Source organism: Geotrypetes seraphini, chromosome 9 (assembly GCF_902459505.1).
Source record: "Geotrypetes seraphini chromosome 9, aGeoSer1.1, whole genome shotgun sequence".
NCBI classification, from domain to species: Eukaryota; Metazoa; Chordata; class Amphibia; order Gymnophiona; family Dermophiidae; genus Geotrypetes; species Geotrypetes seraphini.
In genome coordinates, this window is record NC_047092.1 from 160,084,608 (window position 1) to 160,109,318 (window position 24,711).

General features: G+C 42.0%; 1 protein-coding gene across 1 annotated transcript in view; it reads right to left on the minus strand.

Moving 5' to 3' along the window:
* Positions 1-24,711, minus strand: part of GPR149 (G protein-coupled receptor 149) — a 64,280-nt gene that overhangs the window by 10,589 nt on the left and 28,980 nt on the right. Inside the window, exon 3 of the mRNA XM_033957536.1 lies at positions 18,860-19,329. Coding sequence (XP_033813427.1) covers positions 18,860-19,329 — 470 coding nt within the window. The remainder of the gene's footprint in view (positions 1-18,859; positions 19,330-24,711) is intronic.

Consider the following 24,711-nt stretch of genomic DNA (forward strand, 5'->3'; position numbering starts at 1 on the left):
TACCAATGAACTAATGAATCTTGATCCAAAAACACAAGAAGGCGCTTGCCCAATCCACTATTAAAAACTTAAGTGACTTGCCCAGGGTCCCAAGGAGCAGTGGGGGTTTGAACACACAACCTCAGGGTGCTGAAGTTATAGCTTTAACCCCTGTGTCACAATCTCTTCTTGTTGATAGAGGCATAACTAGCAGGAAATAGATGATAATTCCTCTGTACAGTAATTTGCCTGGCAGAGCAAGCTAATTGTGCTCTATTTAAGGTTGTTGTTATTTTTTAAGGAAGAGGTGTATCATGGGTATGGAATGGGCATAGAAGTGTTATCCAGCTTTTGTATTCACATTAGAATGCACAAGGGCCAGATTCTATAAATGGCGCTTATGTTAGGCCTAACTAAAATCTGTGTGCAAACCAAATTATGCTAATTGACCATGCAACAGTATCCCCCGGGCTGACAACTCATATGTGGACAATCACTGCCACCCAAGTGAGTTCGCCCCATACATCATAATGTCTCTACCTTGTAGTGATTAAAAAAAATCAAACTCCAACTCTAAACAAAAAAGTGAAAAAATGTGTGCATGTATCATCCCCTCCCACGAGAAAAGTCTTCAATTTGGCTGCACATACTATTCATATACACATAAGCGCAATGAGAAAATGTTTGTTTAAATGTCCAACACGTGAAAACATAGAATGTCCAAAAGCATTAGACTTATCTGTGTTGAAAGGAAAGTCTGTAGTTTGCCCGACAGAGCTCTGTTTCGCTGTCTTCTTCAGGAGCCGAAACCCCTCTAAAATCCATTGAGAGCTCAAAATCAGCAAACTTACATGATAAATTCAGTAAAAGACCTCTGAAACTTAATGATGGGACTACCATGAAATAGTTTCAAAAGTACTGTATACTTATTAACAGAACAGAAATTCAAATAAGAGAGAGATAATACAATGTCAGCATAATACTTTTGAAACAACTAATAAGTAGACATTAGATCATTCAAATAACATAGATATGACGCAAACGTTTTTCTACAATACAGCTTATCATATAGCCGAGGGGCCAAGTGCAGATATTAGATGGGGGGTCAAGATGGGTGGTACAGTTCTATAAATTGGCATCTCAGTCTAGGCATGCCAATGCCAGGTACCGCACGTCAATTCTGTAGCAGCATCTTGGTGCCAAAATTCCATTATAGAATATTAGCTTTAGTCAACATCAAAGCACTCATGTTTAAGTGCACCCTCTTAAGCATGTTGGGATGAGTGGCAAACTTTGTCTACTGATACTGTAAACTGATTTTCAAAAGGTGCTGAAAAACATAATATTATCTAGTTTAAATTATTGTAACATTCTGTATGTTGGGTTACCTGCAACATATGTTCATGCCATACAGGTAATGCAGAATTCTACACTTCAGCTTTTATATGGGTGATCTAAATATGGACATAGTGCAGTGGTTGTCAACGAATGATCAGATGAAATTGAAACTGTTTGTTTTACGAGACCATCAGGAATCCTCTCATTAGTTGGCTGTCTTTCCTGGCATAGACCACGATGGGCTTTTCGATCCGAGGATGCATGTTTGGGCCTCTTCTATTAAACTGTGCTAGCAGTTTTCTAGTGCGGGGAGCCGCGCTGAATGGCCCGCGCCGCTCCCAACGCTCATAGAGTTCCTATGAGCATCGGGAGCAGCGCGGGCCATTCAGCGTGACTCTCTGCGCTAAAAACAGCTAGCGCATTTTAATAGAAAAGGTGACTTGTTGGAAGTGCCTGACTTTTGACTCATTCACTTTGAGTGCATACGGAAAAGGGCCTTTCCAATTGTGGATCCAATTGAACGGAATAAACTGCTAGTGACTCTAAGGAAGCAAACAAATTTGATGGTGTTTAACTATTGCTTTCAACTGTTGTATTTCTTACCCTTTTCCCTTATGTTGTGTAAGTTTTGTCTGTCAAGATGTTGTTTGTATTGTTTTCCTGAAAGTGGTATGGATTTTAGCTATGTATATCGCATAGAAGTATGATTAAGCGATTAATCAAATTTTAAATAAAACATGAAACGTAAAAGATTATCAAAACAGCAACTTCTGCTTCAGGTTCAATATCACAATGACTGTGGACAGACTGTAGACTGTTCTGTTTTATATTGTTCATTTTTGTTCAGAGGTCTTTTACTGGATTTATCATGTATGTTTATTTTTGTAACCTGCTTTGAATAAAGGTGAACTAACCCCTTCTTTTACTAAGGTGCGCTAACCAATTAGCGTGCTCTAATTGAATTAGCACACGTTAAACGTTAACGCATCCATAAATTAACATGCACGCGTTAGCGTTTAGCACGCTCTAATCGGTTAGCGCACCTTAGTAAAAAAGGGCCTAAATGTTCAAATAAATGAAATGTTAATGTTTCAAGTTTTTAAGGCTCTCTTTTACAAAGATGTGCGCGTTTTAGCGTGGATTTAGCGCACGCTAAATCAACACGTGCTCTAACCGATAACACATCCATAGGATAACATGCAGGTGTTAGCATTTAGCGCGCGCTAAAAAGCTTAGCGCATCTTTGTAAAAGAGGGGGTTAAGTTTCAACTTTATTTAAAAATTTGATTCAATCGCAATATCATATTTCAAAATGAAGTGCAGATTAAAAATCGGGGTACCAGCAAAACTCAATTGACACTAGACTCGGACAATACCAGACGTAAAGAATGAATATCACTTATTCCCTTCAAATATACACGTCCAGGATGGGGGGGGGGGGGGATGGGGATGATTTTTGTTTTCTTATAATTGAAGTTAATTGTTTGGGTATTTGGGAGGGGTGGGATATTTGATTTGAATTCGTTTCTGTTAGAATATTATGTGATCTTAAAGTATAAAATGTTTTTTTAATCTTATTTTGCATTTGTTGAAAGTTTTAAAAATGAATAAAGAATTTTTTAATTTTTTTTTTAAAAGACAATACCAGACGAACATGGGGGAGGCGGGTTGAACTACAATAAATTAGAGAAAAAGGGAAACATACAGGGTTAGAACAATAGGGGTGGGAATTATTACCCATTAAGTTTCCTTTAGAAAGAAGTGGCCTCAGGTGATAACAGGATTCAAATGTATCCGTATAAAGTCGAATTTTAAGATTCAAATGCGTCCTTGTAAAGCCAGCTTTTTAATAGTCCTTTGAACCTATTAAATATTTTTTCTTCCCTAATCTAGGTTAGCAGTGTAAGTTGGTGTACCTAGATGTACCAAGTGTCATGCATAGTTTATAATATTGTTTAAACTATGTGCATAATGGAGAGACACAACAATGATTTGCCTATTCTCCACCTATGTGTACCACCCCCCCACCCCCTTAGTCAATATAGCACTCGGGTGCTACCTTATAGAATAAGGCCTAATGCACAGGGATGACTATCTCAATTACTAGCAGCTTTGATGCTCTTAGGTGGTATATGTATTTCTCTAGATGGCAGATGTTATTACCTCAAAAACCTCAGTAGTACATTGTCACTCATCCCCTGCATACTGTGATTTACATGTATGTAAAATCTGAAACTCTGCTAACAACGTGATATGTCCAATTGCACCCTGTGACCCTGAGCAAGTCACTTAATTTCCCCATTGCCCCAGGCACAGACAGGGGAAAATGCTTGAGTACGTGAATAAATTCATGTAAACCATTCTGAGCTCCCCTGGGAGAACAGTATAGAAAATTGAATATATAAATAATGTGAAAAGCTTCAGCCTCTGATAGCCAGAGCTGGTATTGTGACATCACAATGCCTCATTCCACCAATGCCTAAGAGCCAACCTCATCAGTGATGTCACAATGACTTGATTGTCCTATACTTGGCTCACTTTTGCTACATTTTGATTTTTAAAATGGTGTACTGATTAAAGCTACAGCCTCAGCATTCTGAGATTGTAGATTCAACTCCAAGCTGCTCCTTATGACCCTGGACCAGTCACTTAATTCCCCCCCCCCACACACCCCCATTGCCCCAAATACATTAGATGGATTGTGAGCCCACCAGGACAGACAGGGAAAAATGCTTCAGTACCTGAATAAATTCATGTAAACTGTTCTGAGTTCCCTGGTGAGAACGATACAGAAAATTTGAAAAAACAAATAAATTCTTTTCACTGAGCTGAGATGCAAAATCTTTCGTTTTCTAGATAAAAATTAGGTACCATAAACAGAAGATATCAAATATGGTACATATGATTTTCATTACCTGTCAATGAAAGTACATCAATAGATATAACACCTCTGGCTTTTCTCAATCTAGATTTTATATAATATGTTGTGATGCAGCACACTGTAACTTGATAAGAGGCAAAACAATGCCTTTCTAGTATGACATGCTATGATAAACTATTACTTTCTTTTTTGTAAGAATTGACATGCGTGCTTTCCTAGCTTTTGAGAATATCAGAGTCAGCTTGCCATTCCCAAAACACAAATGAATCACTGCTGCTTTTAGAATCCCCTCGGGCACCCTGCTGCCCTCCATCAATATTGTACTTCACTCACTTCTTATTACTATAGATTGTGGGGGATGGGGACAGTGGGGAGAAGATTGGCAAAGCTATATGAAACGGTGAATGTTATTGCTGGGGGGGTGGGGGGTGTTTCTGTCCAGTTTCAATCAGGATATGAGAGCTTTATAGGAATATGCCAGGCTCCTAAGCTAGATGCTGAAATGACGCAGATCACATAACAAAATGTCCTTTATGTCGTTAATGCACTTTTGAAAATAATCCCTCAGGTTTCAAGTTTCGCTTATTTGCTATACCTCAAATCTCATTAATGCTTACATGGTTTACATCCCTCCTGTTTGGCCTGTCTGCTTTTCTCCCACCTGCTCTTAGAACAAAAAGTGTTTATAGTCACTGTCTACCCGCTCAACTCGTATAAACCTCCCACCACAAGTCCCCCTCTGACCCCAAACCAAGCCACCAGCAGAAGTCCCTGTTATCTACATCCTCCTAAACTCCAGCATAGCTCTAACACATGACATTACCTTCCTGGATATCAGGATTGTTCTAAGGGGATCTGACACCCTGTCCTCCATAATCCACCATCCAAATAGTGAAGCATTTCCCCTGTCCTTGTCTACTCCGTGCTCTTGCTACTTTACAGACTTGATACAGATGATATTATGAAAAAGGAGGTATTGATGCCCTGTATAAGACTCTGGTAAGACCTCATTTAGAATATTGTGTACAATTCTGGAGACCACACCTTCAAAAAGATATAAAAAGGACGGAGTCGGTCCAGAGGAAGGCTACTAAAATGGTGCATGGTCTTCGTCATAAAGCTTATGGGGATAGACTTAAAGATCTCAATATGTATACTTTAAAGGAGAGGCGGGAGAGGGGAGATACGCTAGAGATATTTAAATACCTATATGGTGTAAATGCGCATGAGTTGAGTCTCTTTCATTTGATAAGAAGCTCTGGAATGAGAGGGCATAGGATGAAGTACATAGGAACATAGGAGTAATCTAAGGAAATACTTTTTTATAGAAAGTGTGGTAGATGCATGAACAGTCTCCCGGAAGAGGTGGTGGAGACGAGACTGTGTCTGAATTCAAGAGGGCCTGGGATAAGCACGTGGGATCTCTCGAAGAGAGAGATAATGGTTACTGCGGATGGGCAGACTGGATGGGCCATTTGGCCTTTATCTACCATCGTGTTTCTATGTATCTTTTTATTTAGTAAATAGATTAAGGCATTGTTGAGAGGAAAGTAGTGTAGAGTGTTAGTCCTGGAATACCAGGAGTAATCCACATTCTTAATATCAGAAGTTATAAGCCACGTTTCTTAAAAAGTTTTTTTAACCAGAGAAAAAGACCTCAGTGTTTCTCAGGACTAAGCCTGGGAAACTTTCTATAGCAAATACTTCGTTGATTTGAGAAATACATCCTTGGTCTTAAAAAAACTCCGTTATATCTTATATCAATCACTATTGTATTACTTTGAAGTGATCACTGTTAAATCATTTATAATAGGTATTCAATATATTTCAAACAAATAAGAAAACGAGCACTTATCTCTTAGTCTTCTGATATTACAAAATCACTGCAGTCTGCAGCTGAAGCCAAGTGCAAATCTATCGCACTTAAGAGGCTAATTTAGATTTCACTTATAGATTTCTTCTAGATATCCCATAGATTTCTTTTAGATATCCCGACAGGCCCTGTTTCGGGCATCCGCTGCATCAGGGGATTATCTGAAAAACACAATGGATCTAGTAACTTTTAAGAATAACTATTTTCTGTAAACTATATCTTACTGCAAAATTACTCACTCTAAAGTAAGAGCTACCGCTTCAATGATTCTCTTCTTAAGAAATGGCGGCTCGGCGTCTGTCCGAGTTTTTAAGGCGAAGGAGGATGTACACAGAAGCCAATCACGGTTGTCTAAAAACGGGAGAACTGCCAATCACAGTCACTTCCGGTTAGAACTTCAAAAAAAATGCGCGCCATTCTATTCTAGCATTCAGTCCATACGGGGTAAAGGTTTTCAATTTAAATATCCATTTTTGTTCTCTTTGTCTGAGGTATACTTTAAAATCCCCTCCCTTATTTGATGGATGCAAATGATCTATAATCCAGCAGCGCATTTCTGGAAAAGTGTGGTTAGTGTCTAAACAGTGTTGCACTATTTTACCACATGACAGACAAGATCTATGTTCAATGATTCTTGTTTTAAAGTGTCTTGAAGTCTGTCCGATATATAATAAATTACATGGGCAGCATATAGCATAAATTATTCCACTCGTATCGCAGGTGGTATATGATGTTAATGTATATTCTCTCTTGTCAGATGGATTAATGAATGATGTACCTTCCTGCATATTACTACATACTGAACAATGTCCGCATTTATAGTGTCCCACTTGCCCACCCCGGCTGTTCCTGTAAATTCTTATTTCTAGAATAAGCTGTCATTATTTGTACATCTTGAAAGCAAGGATGTATAGATAAACAATTCCAATGTTTCTTCAAGATTTTAGCAAAGAACCGAGCTTGTTGTGAGTAATTTTGCAGTAAGATATAGTTTACAGAAAATAGTTATTCTTAAAAGTTACTAGATCCATTGTGTTTTTCAGATAATCCCCTGATACAGCAGATGCGCGAAACAGGGCCTGTCGGGATATCTAAAAGAAATCTATGGGATATCTAGAAGAAACCTATAAGTGAAATCTAAATTAGCCTCTTGAGTGCGATAGATTTGCACTTGGCTTCAGCTGCAGACTGCAGTGATTTTGTAATATCAGAAGACTAAGAGATAAGTGCTCGTTTTCTTATTTGTTTGAAATATATTGAATACCTATTATAAATGATTTAACAGTGATCACTTCAAAGTAATACAATAGTGATTGATATAAGATATAACAGAGTTTTTTTAAGACCAAGGATGTATTTCTCTATGCCAGGGGTAGGGAACTCCGGTCCTCGAGAGCCGTATTCCAGTCAGGTTTTCAGGATTTCCCCAGTGAATATGCATGAGTTCTCTTTGCATGCACTGCTTTCAATGCATATTCATTGGGGAAATCCTGAAAACCCGACTGGACTACGGCTCTCGAGGACCGGAGTTCCCTACCCCTGCTCTATGGCAACAAAGTATTTGCTATAGAAAGTTTTCCAAGCTTGGTCCTGAGAAACACTGAGGTCTTTTTCTCCGGTTAAAAAACTTTTTAAGAAACGTGGCTTATAACTTCTAATATTAAGAATTTGGATGAATATAATTTGTGTTTAGATATATTTATTGAAGATATTCAGCTTGCACTGAAATAATTGTACCAGGAGTAATGTCAGGAATTTCTTTTTCAGCTGCTGATTCATTCTCAATTGGGTTATTGTAATTCTCTTTACTCTGGGGTCTCAGTGAAGTTGCTAAATAGGATTCAGCTGATTCAATGTGATTGATATTTAAGAAAAGTATCAGGTTTCTCTCTGCTGATTCAGATGTACTGGTTACCTTTAAAAGGTCATATTTTGTTTTTAAGATTCTAGAATGTCATTCTTCTGAGAATTTATCTTTTTTTTTCTGCATTTAGTTCATTCGAGTTCTGTACAATGAAGTATTGATTGTCATCTTTTGAGTTTTCCTCCAGTAAAAGGTCTCAGGCTTAAAACTTTCCATGATGGCTCTTTTTAAATCAATCAGCTAAGGTCTGGAATTCTCTTCCCTATGAAATATGATCTTGTAATTCTTACCGTCAGTTTCATAAACTTCTGATGAGCCACTTATTTTGTAAACATCTCTTATAATTAGTCATCTTTTTGGTATACATTCCATTCTAAAAGTTTGATTGGTCTGAGACTAATCTATTCACTAAGAAAACACAACCACATCACCGAGGCATACCTCGACTCACACTGGCTCCCAATTCAAGCAAGAATACTATTTAAATTGTACTGTCTATTATTTAAATCCATAAATGACAGCCCAGCCTACTTGAACAACCGCCTAATCCAAACTACCACAGCCAGACACAGGAGACCCCAGACACCATTCACATACCCTCCAATTAGAACATCAAACAGAAAAAACTGTATGATGGCCTACTAGCCACATAGGCAGCAAAACTAGACCACCAACTCTCCAATCTACTAATGGCGACCCCAGACTACATAACTTTCAGAAAAGAAATAAAATCCCTGCTATTCAAGAAATCCATGAAGACTAATTAACACCGTACGAAACATAACAATCCTCTGAAGCAACCTGCTCTACTCTGTAACACCTCTGGAGATGTCCAGAAATCCTCTTCTGTAATCCGCCTTGAACCGCAAGGTAATGGCAGAATAAAAATCACTAATGTAATGTCTTATTGCTACCTTTCTGTAAACACTTTGGCCTCCTTTTACGAAACTGTGATGGCAGTTTCTAGCGCGGAGAGCCGCGCTGAATGGCCCGCGCTGCTCCTGATGCTCATTGAGTTCCTAAGAGTGTCAGGAGCAGTGCGGGCCATTCAGCGCATCTCGCTGCGCTAGAAACTGCTATCGCAGTTCCGTAAAAAGGGGGTTTGTTGGGGGGAAAAGCAGATTATAAAAGCAAATAAAATAACAGTAATAATAAATCTCTCCTTCCCTTGAATCCCCCCTTGATTGTTTAGCATCTTCCTTTCTATTCTCTAATCCCCTCTGTGCCCTGCACCTCCCTTTCTCTATCCCTCCCCCTCTGGTGGACAGCATTTCAACTTCTCTACTTGATCAGATAACCACTCCCCTTCTCTATCCCACAAAGTGGCCAGCATCTCTTTTCCCTTTCCGTTTCATCCTCTCCCCTCCATGTCCAGCATCTCCCCTTCATTCCTCCCCTTGCCACATCTGCCACATTTCCTCCAGCAGGGTGCGAAGCAGAAAATGGAAATCAGAATAATACAGGACCTTTCAGTACAGGCCCATGCTTTAAGCATTCCATACCATATTGTTTCTTATACCCCACAAATGTCAACTGGGAATCATTGAGGTTTACATAAGATTACATTACATTACATTGGTGTCTTCTATCCTGCCAATACCTTTTAGTTCTAGGCGGTTTACAACAAGAAATTAGCCTGGGCATTCCCAGGGAGATTACAAGGTTGATAACTATAGTATGCGTCGGGATCTGGGAAGGGTCGATATGGTTTGGTTAGATCATTTGACAAATTTCTTGAATAGTATGGTTTTCAGTTCTTTCCTTAATGTTTTGTAGTTGGGCGTCGTGGTCAGCAGATTTGAGAGGTGGCGGTCTATTTTCGCTGCTCTAGTGGCTAGTAGACCGTCATATATTTTTTTGCTTTGCATGCCTTTGATTTGGGGGGGGGGGGGGGAGTGTGCTTGAGTTCTCCTTGGTCTGGATGTGTTTTTCCTGATTAGGCATTTGTTCAGATAGCTTGCTCCATTTCCATTTAGGGCTTTGAATAGGGTGTAGTAGCAACATAGACATTATGAATCATAGCAAGACTGTAAAGAAAATAGATGTGCTTTTAGCACCTTCCCAAATTGAAGGTAGGAAGAGGTCTGACATAAGCAGGTCAGGAGGCAGTTCCAAATTTTCAAATAATTTATAGCACTGAGTCATTCTTGAGTTATAGAAGGAGTGTAACACTTGGCTGGCTGAAGTTAGCCCAGTTGAGCTTTCTCCATATAGAGACCTGTGAACCATACATGCAATTTTAAATTGAATTCTATACTTGATGACATCATTAATAATAATAATTGTATTCTTATATACCGCCATACCCGGTGAGTTCTAGGCGGTTTACATCAATTAAAGTAGTATCTGTGTTGACACGCGGATTTACAACAATTTATCAGATATAAACAAGTTTTAACCAAACTTGACAGAGGATGACGGGAGGTAGTGGAAGATAGGGAAGAGAGAAGCTATTATGGGGGAGGAGAAGAGCGGGGGAGGAGGTGGGGGGGCGAAGTGTAAGCGGGGGAGGGGTCGTTAGGGGTCTTGTTTGCTGAATAGGTAGGTTTTGAGTGATTTTCTGAAGCCGAGGTAAGTGGAAGAGCCAACGCTGGCATGAGCAGGAGGTTAGGGTTGCTGCTCATGCCGGGAACATTATAGAGGTATGGGGGAAGGGAAGGGTTACGCGTATGCGTGGCAAGAGGTGGACGGGGAAGAGGACGGGGGAGGGGATCTACCTCCCACTACTGCTGCTCTCAAATTTTGCTGCCCTAAGTGGAAGCCTAGTCTGTCTAGTAGCAGGGCTGGCCCTACTGGATAACTGGTGTAGCATTGTATTATTGTCAAGAGAAGGATCAAAGGTAGGAAGTAGTCACTGTGCAATAATGGCATCTGATAGCTGGATGTAGGACCTCTGGTTGCAAGGCTCAAAAAGTGCCCTGTTGTAGGTGGCATAGCAAGGGTAAAAGGTGCCCTGGGCGGTGGGCCCCTCCCCGCCCTCTTCTCTGCCCCCCACCCCCATCCACTCCTTCCCCACCCTCTCCTTCCACACACTCCCATTCCCTTCTCCCGCACCTCTTTAACATTTATGGCAGGATCAGCAACCCCAACCTGCTGCTCGCACCAGTGTCGGCTCTTCCTCTGATGTCATTTCCTAGGTCCAGGTCTAGGAAATGACATCAGAAGAAGAGCCGACGCTGGCGTGATCAGCAGGTTGGGGGTTGCTGATCGCACCACGAACATTATAGAGGAAGCAAAAGCAGCTCATGTGTGCAGTATTGGGGGGTAGAGAGGAGGATGTGAGCTGGCGCCCCCACCAAAAATGCGCCTGGGGCGGACCCCCCCCCCTCACGATTCCACTGCCTGTTGCATAGCCCCAAGCCGAGAGACATTACTGCTATTTATTATTTATTCATTAGGATTTATTTTTCCACAGTGTATGGCAAGAATTAGCTGAGACAATTAAAGTGGCAAACATTCAAATAACACATTATGGCATAGTAGGCTATGCATGAAGGGGTGGCTGAAAAGTTTTCAGCCCAACCAACAAAGTCAGGGCAGTCTCCATTGAGGGCTATACACTTAGGGCTCCTTTTACTAAGCTGCGGTAGCGTTTTTAGTGCGCACTGCAGATTAGCGCGCGCTAACCCCCCCGCTATGCGGAAAAGCTAATGCCAGCTCAATGGAGACGTTAGCATCTAGCGCGCGTGCAAAAAAACGCTAGTGCAGCTTAGTAAAAGGTGCCCTTAGTCCAGTGATTTTCTACTTTTTGGATGTCTTGCGGGAAATGCCAAAATCGGACTTGGCCTGCCACATACATATTCAAAGTGTATGTGTGTGGGTATGTGCATGGGAGGGGGGACAGGATGGTTGGATTAGGTTTTTTTGTAACCCGCTTAGGTATAAGTGGAATATAAGTTTATTTAAATAATTAAAATATACTATATAAAGTTGGATTTTTGTTATAAACTTCTATATTGGGGGCAAGGTATAGAAGAAATTTGTATACATTTATCTACTGCTGGGCTATCCAAGACAACCCAGACTCCCAGTTGTTTATTCTTTTCACACAAGCATTATTGACATCCTCTTCTCTCCCACAGAGCAAATGTCAGCATCCTGGAGATCTGGAAGCTCCCTGCTGTACTTCATAAACACATGGAAACCTGAATCATCAGGCCTGAACTTTGCACCTTAAGATGACAAAGCTTTGAAAGCAGCTCGTTATGTTATAAGATTGGGGGAAAAAATAACAATAATTCAGCCATAAATTGGGATTCTTGGGCTAGATAACAGGAGAATTAATCTCTCTCTCTCTCCTTCTTTTTCTCTCTGTCTCTTGGGCATCCTGGCTAGCTGCATGTAGTCCCTGCCAACTGCTTTATACAATAGTCAATATTACACTAACCCCCTCTTTTACTAAGGTGTGCTAACTGATTAGCGCACCTTAGTAAAAGAGGGCCTAAATTCCAGACCAACAATATAAAGAAACTACACAAGTTTCAAGGCTTTGAGCCTTGTCCCACACTAGAGAATGACATGGGAACAAAATCTGTCCCTGTCCCCACCCCCATGAGCTCCGTCCTTGTTCCTGCGAACTCTGTCCACCTCCACACAAGCCTCCATCACTGATGATTTTGTATTTAAATCTTTTTTTTTATTAAGTATAAAACGGAACAATATTCTGTAAAACATTCCTTTATAAATCACAAATAGAAAACAATAATAAAGAACAAGGATTAGCAAATGCCCCCCCTCATCTCTCTTCCATCCCCTCCCCTATACTCCCTCCCTGCCCCACTAACAAAAGCGTCCAAAAGGGCGTGAGCTGCTATGGCCCTTACCAGCACAGCCCACAAGAAGTCAAATGATCCAGTTCCAATGAGCAACTGAAATAAACCCCAACAATATCTCTGAAATGTACCTTCTTCCCCACACTAAATCTGCCCCTGTTGTCATCCAGTTTTATGCTCCTGATTTTAGAAGTTAGTGAAATTTAGGGCTCCTTTTATCAAGCCGCGCTAGCGGTTTAATGCACGTAATACCACGCGCTAAACCGCCGGCCGTGCTAGCCGCTACCGCCTCCTCTTGAGCAGGTGGTAGTTTTTAGCCAGCACGGGGGTTAACGTGTGATGAAAAGTCGCGCGTGTTAACCCCGCTAGCGCGGCTTGATAAAAGGAGCCCTTAGAGCAGGGGTCTCCAAAGTCCCTCCTTGAGGGCCGAATCCAGTCGGGTTTTCAGGATTTCCCCAATGAATATGCACTGAAAGCAGTGCATGCACATAGATCTCAAGCATATTCATTGGGGAAATCCTGAAAACCCTCAAGGAGGGACTTTGGAGACCCCTGCCTTAGAGTATAAAATTATGCTCTCAGACCTAGTAAAGAGGTTATGCTTCTGGGACCTGATTCTCAAAATGGCATCCTGATTGTAGGCAACAGTAGGCATTCTGCCGCTGTCTAACAAACCAGTTGGGACAAACTTCTTTTCAAAGATCGATGCGGCGAACGACACCTACAAAGTAGACGTCTGGCTCGTGCCTACGGAAGTGCCTAGGCACGCTTACAGATGCCTAAGGCCGGCGTAGGTGTGGCTTATACCGGAAGTGGCCTTAGGCATCCGTAGGTGCGAGTTGGATGACTTAAATGGAGGCCTGTAAAACGCTGGCCTACATTTAAGGCATCTGTACAAAAATTATACGCAGGCACCTGTTTTGCAGGTGCCTACCGCAGCAGGTACCATTCCCAGAATCGGCCCTTGGTGCATATTAACCCATTATTTCTTTGCATAACAGTAAACTATACTGCCTGAATGTTGAAAGCTAGAAAATTCATATGTAACAAAGAAGATCTTTGATATGCATAAAATAGGAGAGCAGCTGTCATTCTGTTCACAGTAAGAGGAAAATAACATTACTTCTACAATTCATTATTTCTATAGTGCTACCAGACGTACGTAGTGCTGTACAGAGTCACAAAGAAGACAGTCCCTGCTCGAAAGAGCTTACAATCTAAACAGACAAAACAACAGGATGTCATGGATGCAGTTAAAGGGAACGGTTAATCTGCTGGCTAGGTTGGTGGGCAGAGGAGACTATTCATGGAACGCGCTACCGGAGGACGTGATAAGCAGGAGCACGCTACAAGGCTTCAAAGAAGGTTTGGATAGGTACCTGGAAGACAAAGGGATTGAGGGGTACAGATAGGAGTAGAGGTAGGTTATAGGGATAGGATTAGAGGATTAGAAGCAGTTACAAAATTAGACAGGGACACTGTTCAGGCAATTAGGCCTGATGGGCCGCCGCGGGAGCGGACCGCTGGGCAAGATGGACCTCTGGTCTGCCTCAGCGGAGGCAACTTCTTATGTTCTTATTTACTACTGGCTGCACTGAATGTCAAATGCCTATCATTGAACTAAATATAAAGTTATAACACAAGTTGATATCTGTCACCTTCTTTTTCTGACAAAATTGTATATTGAAGGCAAAGGGCCTGATTCCATGAAGGCCACCCCAAAAATTTGCTCTGACTAATGCGGAACTGAGCATGATTCTATAATAGGCGCATTATATAGAATCGTGCTTAGGACTGCCTAAAGTGGCGTTAGGTGTTGCTAGGCATCCTAACTTAAAGCATACCATATATATGCCAGGGTTTTCTTTCCCTAAATACCTGCGCCTAACCTGAAAGCACACCTACAACTTGCCTCCAACCACGGACCGTGTCGGGCCATCAACTGGATCCTTTTACAACAAGGACATTGCACCTATAGGACTTTTTATTCATGTGTTTCTGCATGTAATTGATTTTGAGTTTACAGAAATAAAGGATTTGTTTGTCTCAAGGTAGACGCGTTCCATCTCATTCTCCACTTGTGCTCTTTCTGTTGGACTTTCTGTGGAATTTCTGTTCCCTTTTCTTTGTTTGAAAATTTAAAATTACAGCGGCCGGGAAGGAGGTAGGTGGGGAAGTCAGGAGAGCCATAACTGACTCTTCTGACTTCCAATCTTTGGGTAAGCCATGGCCACTGTGGCCTCCCATTCTGACGCCTAAGCTCAGAGGTCCTTTTACTAAGGCACGCGCTAACTGATTTAGTGCATGCTAATTGATTTATAGAATATACTAGTATTTTAGCCCGTTACATTAACGGGTGCTAGAATATATATCTGTCTGTCTTTATTTCTATCTCTCTCTTTCCCTCCTGCTGTCTTTCTTTCTGTCTGTTTCTCTTCCTGGCCCCCTTTGTCTGTCTGTCTTCCTGTGTCTCTCTCTGCCCCTGTGTCTTTCTTCTTTTCTTTCTGTCTCCCTTCCTCCCGCTGTCTGTCTTTCTTTCTATCTATCTCTCCCTGCCTCCTATGCAGCAGCAGCATTTCTCTTCCCCCACTTCCCTGTGCAACAGCCACAGCAGTATTCCCTCCCCCTCCATTTCCCTGTGCAGCAGCCACAGCAGCAGCATTCCCTCCCCCTCCATTTCCCTCCCCCACACCACTTCCCTGTGCAGCAGCAGCATTTCCCCTACCTCCCCTTTCTCTTCCCGCGGTCTGGCCGGCTCCCTTACTGCCCCCCCCTCCTTCCCTTCCCGCGGTCCTGACAAACTTGCCAATTCCAGCAGCGTGTGCATCACTCTACACACGCTGCTTCGGGGCCTTCTACTGCCCTAATTTATTCTGGCACGTCCCTGATGACATCATTAGAGACGCGGCAGAGCAAATCAGGGCAGTAGAAGGCCCCGAAGCAGCGTGTGTAGAGTGTTGCACATGCTGCTGGAATCAGCAGGTTTGTAGTCGGGACCGCGGGAAGGGAAGGGGGGGGCAGTAAGGGAGCCGGTCAAATGTAAGCTTGACTCCTATGACTGAATTTTGGCAACGCATCTCTCTGTCTCGCAGCAGGCTTGTGGGCTACGGCCAGACAAAGTTCATTTTTTAGTTCAAAACTGACGCTGTGTCTCCTCTCCCAATCCCCGCCAGAGTCGGAAGTCTTCTCCGACTCTGGTGAGGTTCGATAGAGGAGCCGCGGTGGGGGCTTTGAATAAAAAAATGAACTTTGTCTGGCCGGAGCCGGCAAGCTCGCTACAAGACAGAGAGATGCGTGGTAAGCGCGCATGCGCACTCTGCCGGCCACGGAACTAAAGATCAGGCAACACGGCGTTAAGAGTGCGCTTGCGCGCTTAGCGTTTTATTATTATAGATAATGGGTGTCTTAACATTGAGCACACGCTAATCTTTAGCACGTGCTAAATCGATTAGCGCGCTTTAGTAAAAGGACCCCTCATTGTCTTGATATATTGGCATGTCATATTTATGAGCTTCTTCAATTCTGTACTATTTCGTATTCAGGACCAGAACCGGAGCTTTCAACGCTCTCGGGACTAGAGCCAGAGCCGACGCGGCTGGCGTTTTGCAGACCACTGGTTTGTCCGCTGTTTCAGGGCCGATTTTAGAGCACAGTAATGTTGCTTCTTAGTGTTCTATCAGAAATTTTGAACACTAAGAAGCAACATTACACAACATATTTATGCCAGGGTTTTCTTCACCTAAAGTTAGCTGCCGATAATGGAGCCTAATGACACCTAATTCACAAAGAGATACCAACTCAAAAACACACCCATGATCTGTTTCCCTAACCATGCCCAATTTTAGTGTGGGCCCTGCAGGCTAGGTGCCTACTTTTTAGTACTTATTTAGCTAGGTACTTGGGACCTGCGTTGGCCATTGTTGGAAACAGGATACTGGGCTTGATGGATCTTCGATCTTTCCCAGTATGTTCATTGCATCAGATACTAGGAACCCAGCCTCCCTATCCATTCAAATGGAGATTTGATTTTTTTTTTAATTTTTTACCCTTCAAATAAAGTGCTCAGCACTGATCTGCTACAGAATTTTGCTTTAAACCTATAAAGAAGCAAATAATGGTTAATACAAGCAGTGCACTAATTTGTGCCTTTAGACACTTAAAATTGATTTCTGTCATCTTAGACTGAATCGTTTCTACAATGTATTCAGGTTTTCCAGTAAGGGAGGAGAAAAATACAATTGTTTTTCAGACTTCTGAAGTCTGCATCTTTACAGACAAATGCAATTTTAAGGCAATTGCCTTGCTCTGTTCCTTGGAGCTAATTATCAGGCAGCTCCAGCTCCAGCTCATTTTATTTTCATTGCCAAAATGCTTTCTGATTACTATGTGGAATTTAGGAGACATTTAAAGACACATTTGTTCCTGAAACATTTAGGCAACTAATTGGTATGGATATTGTAATGAACCACTTAGATCAGTGTTCTTCAACCACCGGTCCATGGACCAGTGTCGGTCCACAGAAATTTCCTGCCGGTCCACAGGGCCAGCATGTGCATCAGGCCCAAAACAGTGTTCTTCATCCGCTGGTCCACAGTGTGATTGATGCGGTGTTATCTTCGAGCCAGCTTCCTCTTCCTAACTGATTCAGTGCACAAAGCCATGGGCAGTGGCTCCTATGGGCATCCTGCGCCTGAACCGGAAGCTTTCTCTCTGACGTTGCAACGTCAGAGGGAAGGCTTCCAGATGAGGTGCAGGACGTGCAAGGTGCAATTAGTACTATTATGGGGGCGGGGTCTGGGGTGGAGATTGGGTAGAGATGGGCGGGGTCTGGCCCACGACTTAGCCCCGTGTTCTTCAACCGCCTGTCCACGGACCGATCCCGGTCCACAGAATAATTATTTTATTTCTGCTGGTCCCTAGATGTACAAAGGTTGAAAAACACTGACCTAGATCATTATAGTATTATTTCTAATTATTTGGTTATCTAATTTCATCTCTTAATTGTAATCTTTTTTAATATTTCGTAAACCGCATAGAACTTTATGGTCCTGTGGTATATAAATTGATTATTATTAACCCTGCTCTATGGCATTTCATATTGCTTCAGTCAACTGCCTTCTTTGAGGTGCTTTTCAACATAAATGAACAAATACAACCAAACCATCAAAATAATATAATTGAACTAAATATAGTCGCATAAAATATATCCCTCATACGGATTAGAAAAAAAAATGTAGAAAAATTTTTTTAGAAAAAAAATCTCACTGTAAAGTAACTGCAGAAGATCCAGCACCATAAGAGTTTAACTAAGTAGTAGTCTGAGGGACCCTAAACCCTATGAGGTTCATCAGGAAACTGAATCCAGTGGTATAGTAAAGGGGGGTAGGGGCGGTCCGCCCCGGGTGCTGAGTTGCAGCACCTGTCCTCCTATCCACTCCCCCTGCTCCTTCCCCGCCTCCCCACTGCTGTGCACGCATTCCGCTTCCCTACTCCTGTACCTCTGTAACGTTCCTGGCATAAGCACCAACCCCCCAACCTGCTGTTGGGCCTGCGTCGGCTCTTCTGACATCACTTCCTGGACCCATGCCTAGGAAGTGATGACAGAGACAAAGCCCACACCTGAGGATCTTGACAGTCGCTTACAATTCTATATGAAATTCAATCTTATCCTTTAAAACTAACTATTAGCAGACATAAAAACCCCAAACCCTTCCTACTAAACCTTATTAGAAAGAATGAAGTCTTCCAAGGTTTTGTTGGAATACTTTTAGGCTTGCTTCCTGACTCATTAAACACTACGCATGGGATTATGTAATTGTAAACTAACCTCTTGTTTGACAAATTTATTACTTAGTTGGGTATTTTTACGATTGTAATTCCTTTTTAACTTTTTATAATGATTTTATTTTTATGGTATGAATGTATTTCGCTGATCAGTTTCTTATGGTGTAAACCGCCTAGAACTCTTGGTAATGGCGGTATAAAAGAATAAATTTATTATTATTATTATTGCTTTCATAATCTATTTGGCTTTGTGCAGAAATAAAATCATTTATAACTGAAATGAGAGAAAACATTTGATTAGCAGTATACAATTTGTATTTTGTTTGTCTTGATTAAATGGCACCTGTGTCTTGCAAACCACATCCTACCTGGCGAGGGTTCCGCTCAGATTTACTCCGACACCATTCCCAGTCTGAGAGATCTGGTTTGCGACTCTCCTCGTGAGACAGCCTTCGTTCCGGCCCTTCAAAGAATGCCGACTTTTCAAAGTGCAGATCATCTTCCCTCTGGAATGCCTCCTTATTGTCAAGAAGAGCACAGCCCATGATGTCTTCATTGGCTATATCTTGTCTGGTCTCTGTGCTGGTAGTGTTTCTGCTCTTTCTTATATCTTTATACATCAAATTCTCCTGCAAAGGTTTGGTACTAGACCCAGCTGCAGAAGAACTGATCAGTCTGCTGATTTCTCTTTGAGACCTCTTTGCGCTTTCAGAGTCATAGTTCGTCAGGTTATGAAATGATATGGAGTTCTCATCCACACTGTGATTTTCTTGGGATATCTTGTAAATTCCATAACCTTGCTGGAATGATACATTGAATTCAAAGCCTCTTCTTTTTGCTAAATTCAAAGATAAAGCAGAAAAATGTAAACAGAATAGCAGCAGCCCTGCAATAATTTACTTCAGTGTTTTATGCTGAAAAATAACCAAGTCATCCAGTTTTATTTTCATGTAACAACATTACACAAAATGTTTCAATTTCCTTCAGGTATTAATACAGAAGCGGTGCCCCTTCGAAAATATTCCAACATGCCATGAGCCAGGATTGTACTGAGTAAGGTTGCCAACTGGATCCAGATTCACCCGACAGGGTTGATCCAGTCTCGGGTTTATTGTGTACACAGACTTGTACGTTTGCTTTTCTTAAGGAACACAATGCGCGCGCTGAGGTAAATTGCATTTCTTGCAAATAAATGACCCATGAAAAACTTTTCCTGTGTCAGTTTTTTTTTTTTTGCAAAATTTAAAATTCATGAGCCCAGAGCTGCTGTGCATGATATTGCATGGCAGCAGCTCATGAATTTTGAATTTAAATAAATATTGCATGTGAATTGCAAACGTGCAAATTTATTCATTTATTTATTTTAAAAAGGAGCTTTGTGCTCCAAAGATATGTAAACAACCCAGAATATCATCATTTTTGCATGAAGCTGTGCTTGTGAAAACCTGCTACTTTTGCCTCTATGACACCTAAACTCTCATAAAGTGGATTCTGGGGGTTCTTTAGAATTATACCTCGTGCCTGTGTCTTCTAACCTGCAGCGTTTTGCTTTCGCTATACAAGATATAGCTATTGATTTGCCATTCGCAAAAGATAAGCACTGAGCACCCAGCTGTAGCCAGTGATCAATGAGCAGCAATTTTATAGTCATTGAAAAGAATACACAGTGGGATTGAGCATTGTTACTATGCACTTGGGGCCACTTTTTATAAAGCCAGCGTAGCGAGGGTAAGTGGCGCCAGGGATGGTGGAGTCCCTCCCCCACTCTCTTCTCTGCCCCCAGTTTTCTTGATCCCCCTCCCCCACCACCACCACCATATGCATCTTGAAGGACTCTACGATCTAGTAATCGAAACTTACTCACCATTCCTCCAATAAGAGAACTCTTTCATGACACTACACGTAAATCCATTTTCTCTGTCACAGCTCCCACATTGTGGAATGCTCTTCCCACCAACCTTCGTCTAGAAAACTCTTTAGATAAATTCAAATCCAAACTTAAAACGTTCCTCTTTAAAGACGTTTTTATTTTGTACATACTATTCCCTCGAAACCCGACTATCCTCTGCAGAAATTTTAAGGCAACCAAAATGCTTTTTTTAGAAGCGACCTCCCCAGCTTAATTGTACCTCCCTTTCCCATTTTTTATTTTCATCTCGATGGTTAAAGCTACAGCCTCAGCAGCCTGAGGTTGTGGGTTCAAACCCATGCTGCTCCTTGTGACCCTGGGCAAATCACTTAATCCCTCCATTGCCCCAGGTATGTTAGATAGATTGTGAGCCTGCTGGGACAGACAGGGAAAGATGCTTGAGTACCTGAATAAGTCCATATAAACCATTCTGAACTCCTCTGAGAGAATGGTATAGAATAAATAGTGTGAAAAGCTTCAGCCTCTGATAACTAGAGTTGGTATTGTGACATCATAATACCTCATTCCACCAATGCCTAAAAGCCAACCTTCTCAGTGATGTCACAATGGCTTGATTGTCCTATACTTGGCTCATTTTTACTGCACTCTGATTTCTAGAGTGGCGTAGTGGTTAAAGCTTGAGCCGCTGCATCCTGAGGTTGTGGGTTCAAATCCCATGCTGCTCCATGTGACTCTGGGCAAGTCATTTAATTCCCCTATTGCCCCAGGTACGTTAGATAGATTGTGAGCCTGCCAGGATAGACAGGGAAAACTGCATGAGTACCTGAATAAATGCATGTAAACCGTTCTGAGCACCCCTGGGAAAACGGTATAGAAAATTGAATAAATAAATAAAAAAATATTCTCTCCTAATGTATCATGTATGTCCATGCGTAAATGTTTCCCCTTTTTTAGTTTACATAAGTTTTTATTCCTTTTTAAATTTTATAATATATTTTATTGTAAACCATTTAGATACCTGTATGATAAATGGTATATCAAAAATAAAGAAACTTGAAACTACCACCACCACACGCGCAACCCCCTTTCCCTTCCCCCATACCAGGCAAGAGCAACAGCATGAAATTGCTGCCCATGTCATGTTGGCTATCCCTCTGATGTCACTTGCTAGGCAGGGGGCCCGACGCGGGCAGCAAGTTTGTAATGCTTCTCGCACAGGATAAATGAAAGAAGTGCAAGAGAAGGGAAAGGAAGGGGAGCACAGCAGGGGGGGATCGGGAATTAGGGAGGCAGAGAGGAGGAAGGGTGTCTGCGCCCTTTGCAAAGACGTGCCCCTCCCACATCCCCCTTACTACGCCAGTGATGGTAGTGATGCTCCAGCAGCAAATGCACTGAAGCACCTAGGAATTGAATGGACTTTAGTGAATTTGCTGTGGTAGAATTGCTACCGTGGCTTTGTAAAAGGAGCCCTTAAATTTAGCACATGCAACCAGTGGTGTAGCGAGGGTAAGAGGTGCCCGGGGCAGATAAAGACCATTTGGCCTATCCAGTCTGCCCAGTGGCTTAGTAAGGGGGGGTAAGGGGTGGTCCACCCCAGGCGCCATGATGGTGGGGGCACTAACACCCCACCACTTCTCCACACCTGCCTCATCCCATTCCTCCCCTCCACATGCACCACTCCCTTCCCTTCCCCCATAGCTCTAGTTAAAGAAGTTGTTCGTGGTGGTCAGTGATGTGCTCTTCGTGACCACATCAGCATCCCGGAAGTGGCATCAGTGGGAGAAGTGACAGCATTGCAAAGAGCACGTTGTTGACCACCACGAGCAACAACTTCAACTAGAGGTATGAGGGAAGGGAAGGAGGGTGCGAATGGCACCTGTCAGGCAGGAGCGGGGAAGGAGCAGGGGGTGGAGACAAGGGCAGGGGAGGAGCACCGCTGCCCTAAGGCACTTCTCACCCTCGCTATGCCACTGAATCTGCCTATCCATGCCCCCTACTTTCCTCTCCTCTCCCTTAGAGATCCAACATACTTGTCCCAAGCCTTCTTGAGTTCAGATAAGAACATAAGAATGGCTTTACTAGGTCAGAACAATGGTCCGCCAAGCCCAGTAGCCCGTTCTCACGGTGGCCAACCCAGGTCACTAGTACCTGGCCAAAACCCGAGTAGCAACATTCCAGAATCTCAAAGAGCAGCAAGATTCCAGAACCCTAATGAGAGCAACATTCCACAGCTGAGATTGTGATGTCATAATGCGTCATTCCACAATGCCTCAGAGCCAACCTCATCAGTGATGTTACAGTGGCTTAATTGTTCTATACTTGGGTCACATAAGAACATAAGAAAAGCTTTACTAGGTCAGACCAATGGTCATTCAAGCCCAGTAGCCCGTTCTCACGGTGGCCAATCCAGGTCACTAGTACCTGGCCAAAACCTGCACAGGAGGCTGTTCCATGCATTCACCACCCTTTCAATGAAAGAGTATTTTCTGAGGTTACTTCTGAGTCTATCCTATGCCCCCTCAGTTCAGAGTTTCCTTTCAATTGAAAGAGACTTGCCTTATGTGTATTTATGCCACATAGGTATTTAAACATTTCTATCATATCTCCCCTCTGCCCCCTTTCTCCAAAGTATACAGATTGAGATCTTGAAGTCTGTGTCCCCAAACGTCTAATGACGTAGACCAGTGTTTCTCAACTCAGTCCTGGAGTACCCCCTTGCCAGTCAGGTTTTCAGAACATCCAGAATGAATATGCATGAAAGAAATTTGCATATAATTGTGGCAGTGTATGCAAATCAAGTGAATGAGCATTCATTGTGGATATCTTGGAAAATCTGACAGGCAAAGGGGTACTCCAGGACTGAGTTGAGAAACACTGATCATTTTAGTAGCCTTCCTCTGGACCGACTCCGTCCTGTTTATATCTCTTTGAAGGCACAATTTCCAGAATTGAACACGCTATTCCAAATGAGGTCTCACCTCTTTTGTGCACAAAATTTCTACAAGCCACTGCACCAGGGAACTGTTGACGGGTGAAATGTCACTATTGAATGAAGTGCACAACACAGCACTTCTTACAGCTCTCTGACGTAGTGGCTCGTTAGCTGTGAAAAGCTGACAGCATTGGATTGGAAAATAAAATTGTTTCAAGATTGCATTGTAGCTGTTTTAGCAAGCAGATTTAAGATAAGTGCTGGATAAATGTTTCTGCAGGAGATTGTGACAAAAGGGTTTCATGAAATAAGAGAAAAACGCAAATGAATTTTTTTTTTTATAGTTCGCTCTGAGACCCACCTTTTCCTTATGCATATTCTTAATCCTTTTTTTTTTGTTGCATAGAAGTTTTTGGACCCCTGTTAGATTACAAAAGTTAGATAGTTCAAAATCTAGTAGATGCTGGCACTGTCATCTAGACATAGGAACACGGGATCATTTGTTGTTCTATTGTCCTTTGATACTCAACTTTTGGAAGTCAATATGGGGACAGATTAATATCATACTGGAGTCATCGATTCCATTGACATATAATGTTGTCATGTGTGGGATGATATTGCATCTTAAACCCTCATTGGACAGATATAAATGTTGGCTTTTCCATGCAAATGGGAATAAATGTCGGCTTAGCCATTCAAATGGTTACTCATAATTGGAAAAATTGGGATCGCCTTAGTTTTACTTTTTGGTGGGCGAATTTATGCTTATGTTATAAGTATGAGAAAATGAATGTTGACATGCTAGGGCATACTAAGATATTCAAATTAGTTTGGGGTCCATTGACATCTTTTTTGACTTCATTATAGTTGTATTTTATCTATATTTTCTGTTGTTTTAGCACACATTCAAGGGAGGGATGGGTGGTAGGGGGGTATCTCTTTTGTTTAATTGTATTCCCTGTTTGAAAATATTTGACGGGGGTGGGGGGTTTATTCTTTCTGTATTGTTACTGACAGATTATAAGTGCTTATTGTGATTATTTATATATGTATGTATATTGTTTGCACTTGTTGCTAGTTTGAAAATTTAAGAAAGAATAAAAAAAAAAAAATCCTTTATTTGGCATTGTTGCTCAGCAGCAACATGTGTTTCCTATGGCTCTTATGGGAGATCTACATTTCCAAATGCCTGTTACTTGGCACTGTTGCTCTCGTTCAACGTCAAGTGGCATAAAGCAGCCGTTTCACCATCTGCCAATTAAAGGGTTAAAGAGCTCTTCTGCATGCACTAGCTATCATATACAAGGGACTTCCTTGGGCAAATGTAATCGAAAAGAATCATAGTAAAGAAATACTATACAGATACTGAGATAACAGCAAAGATGTGGCACATTCATGGACAGCAGAGTAAATGAATG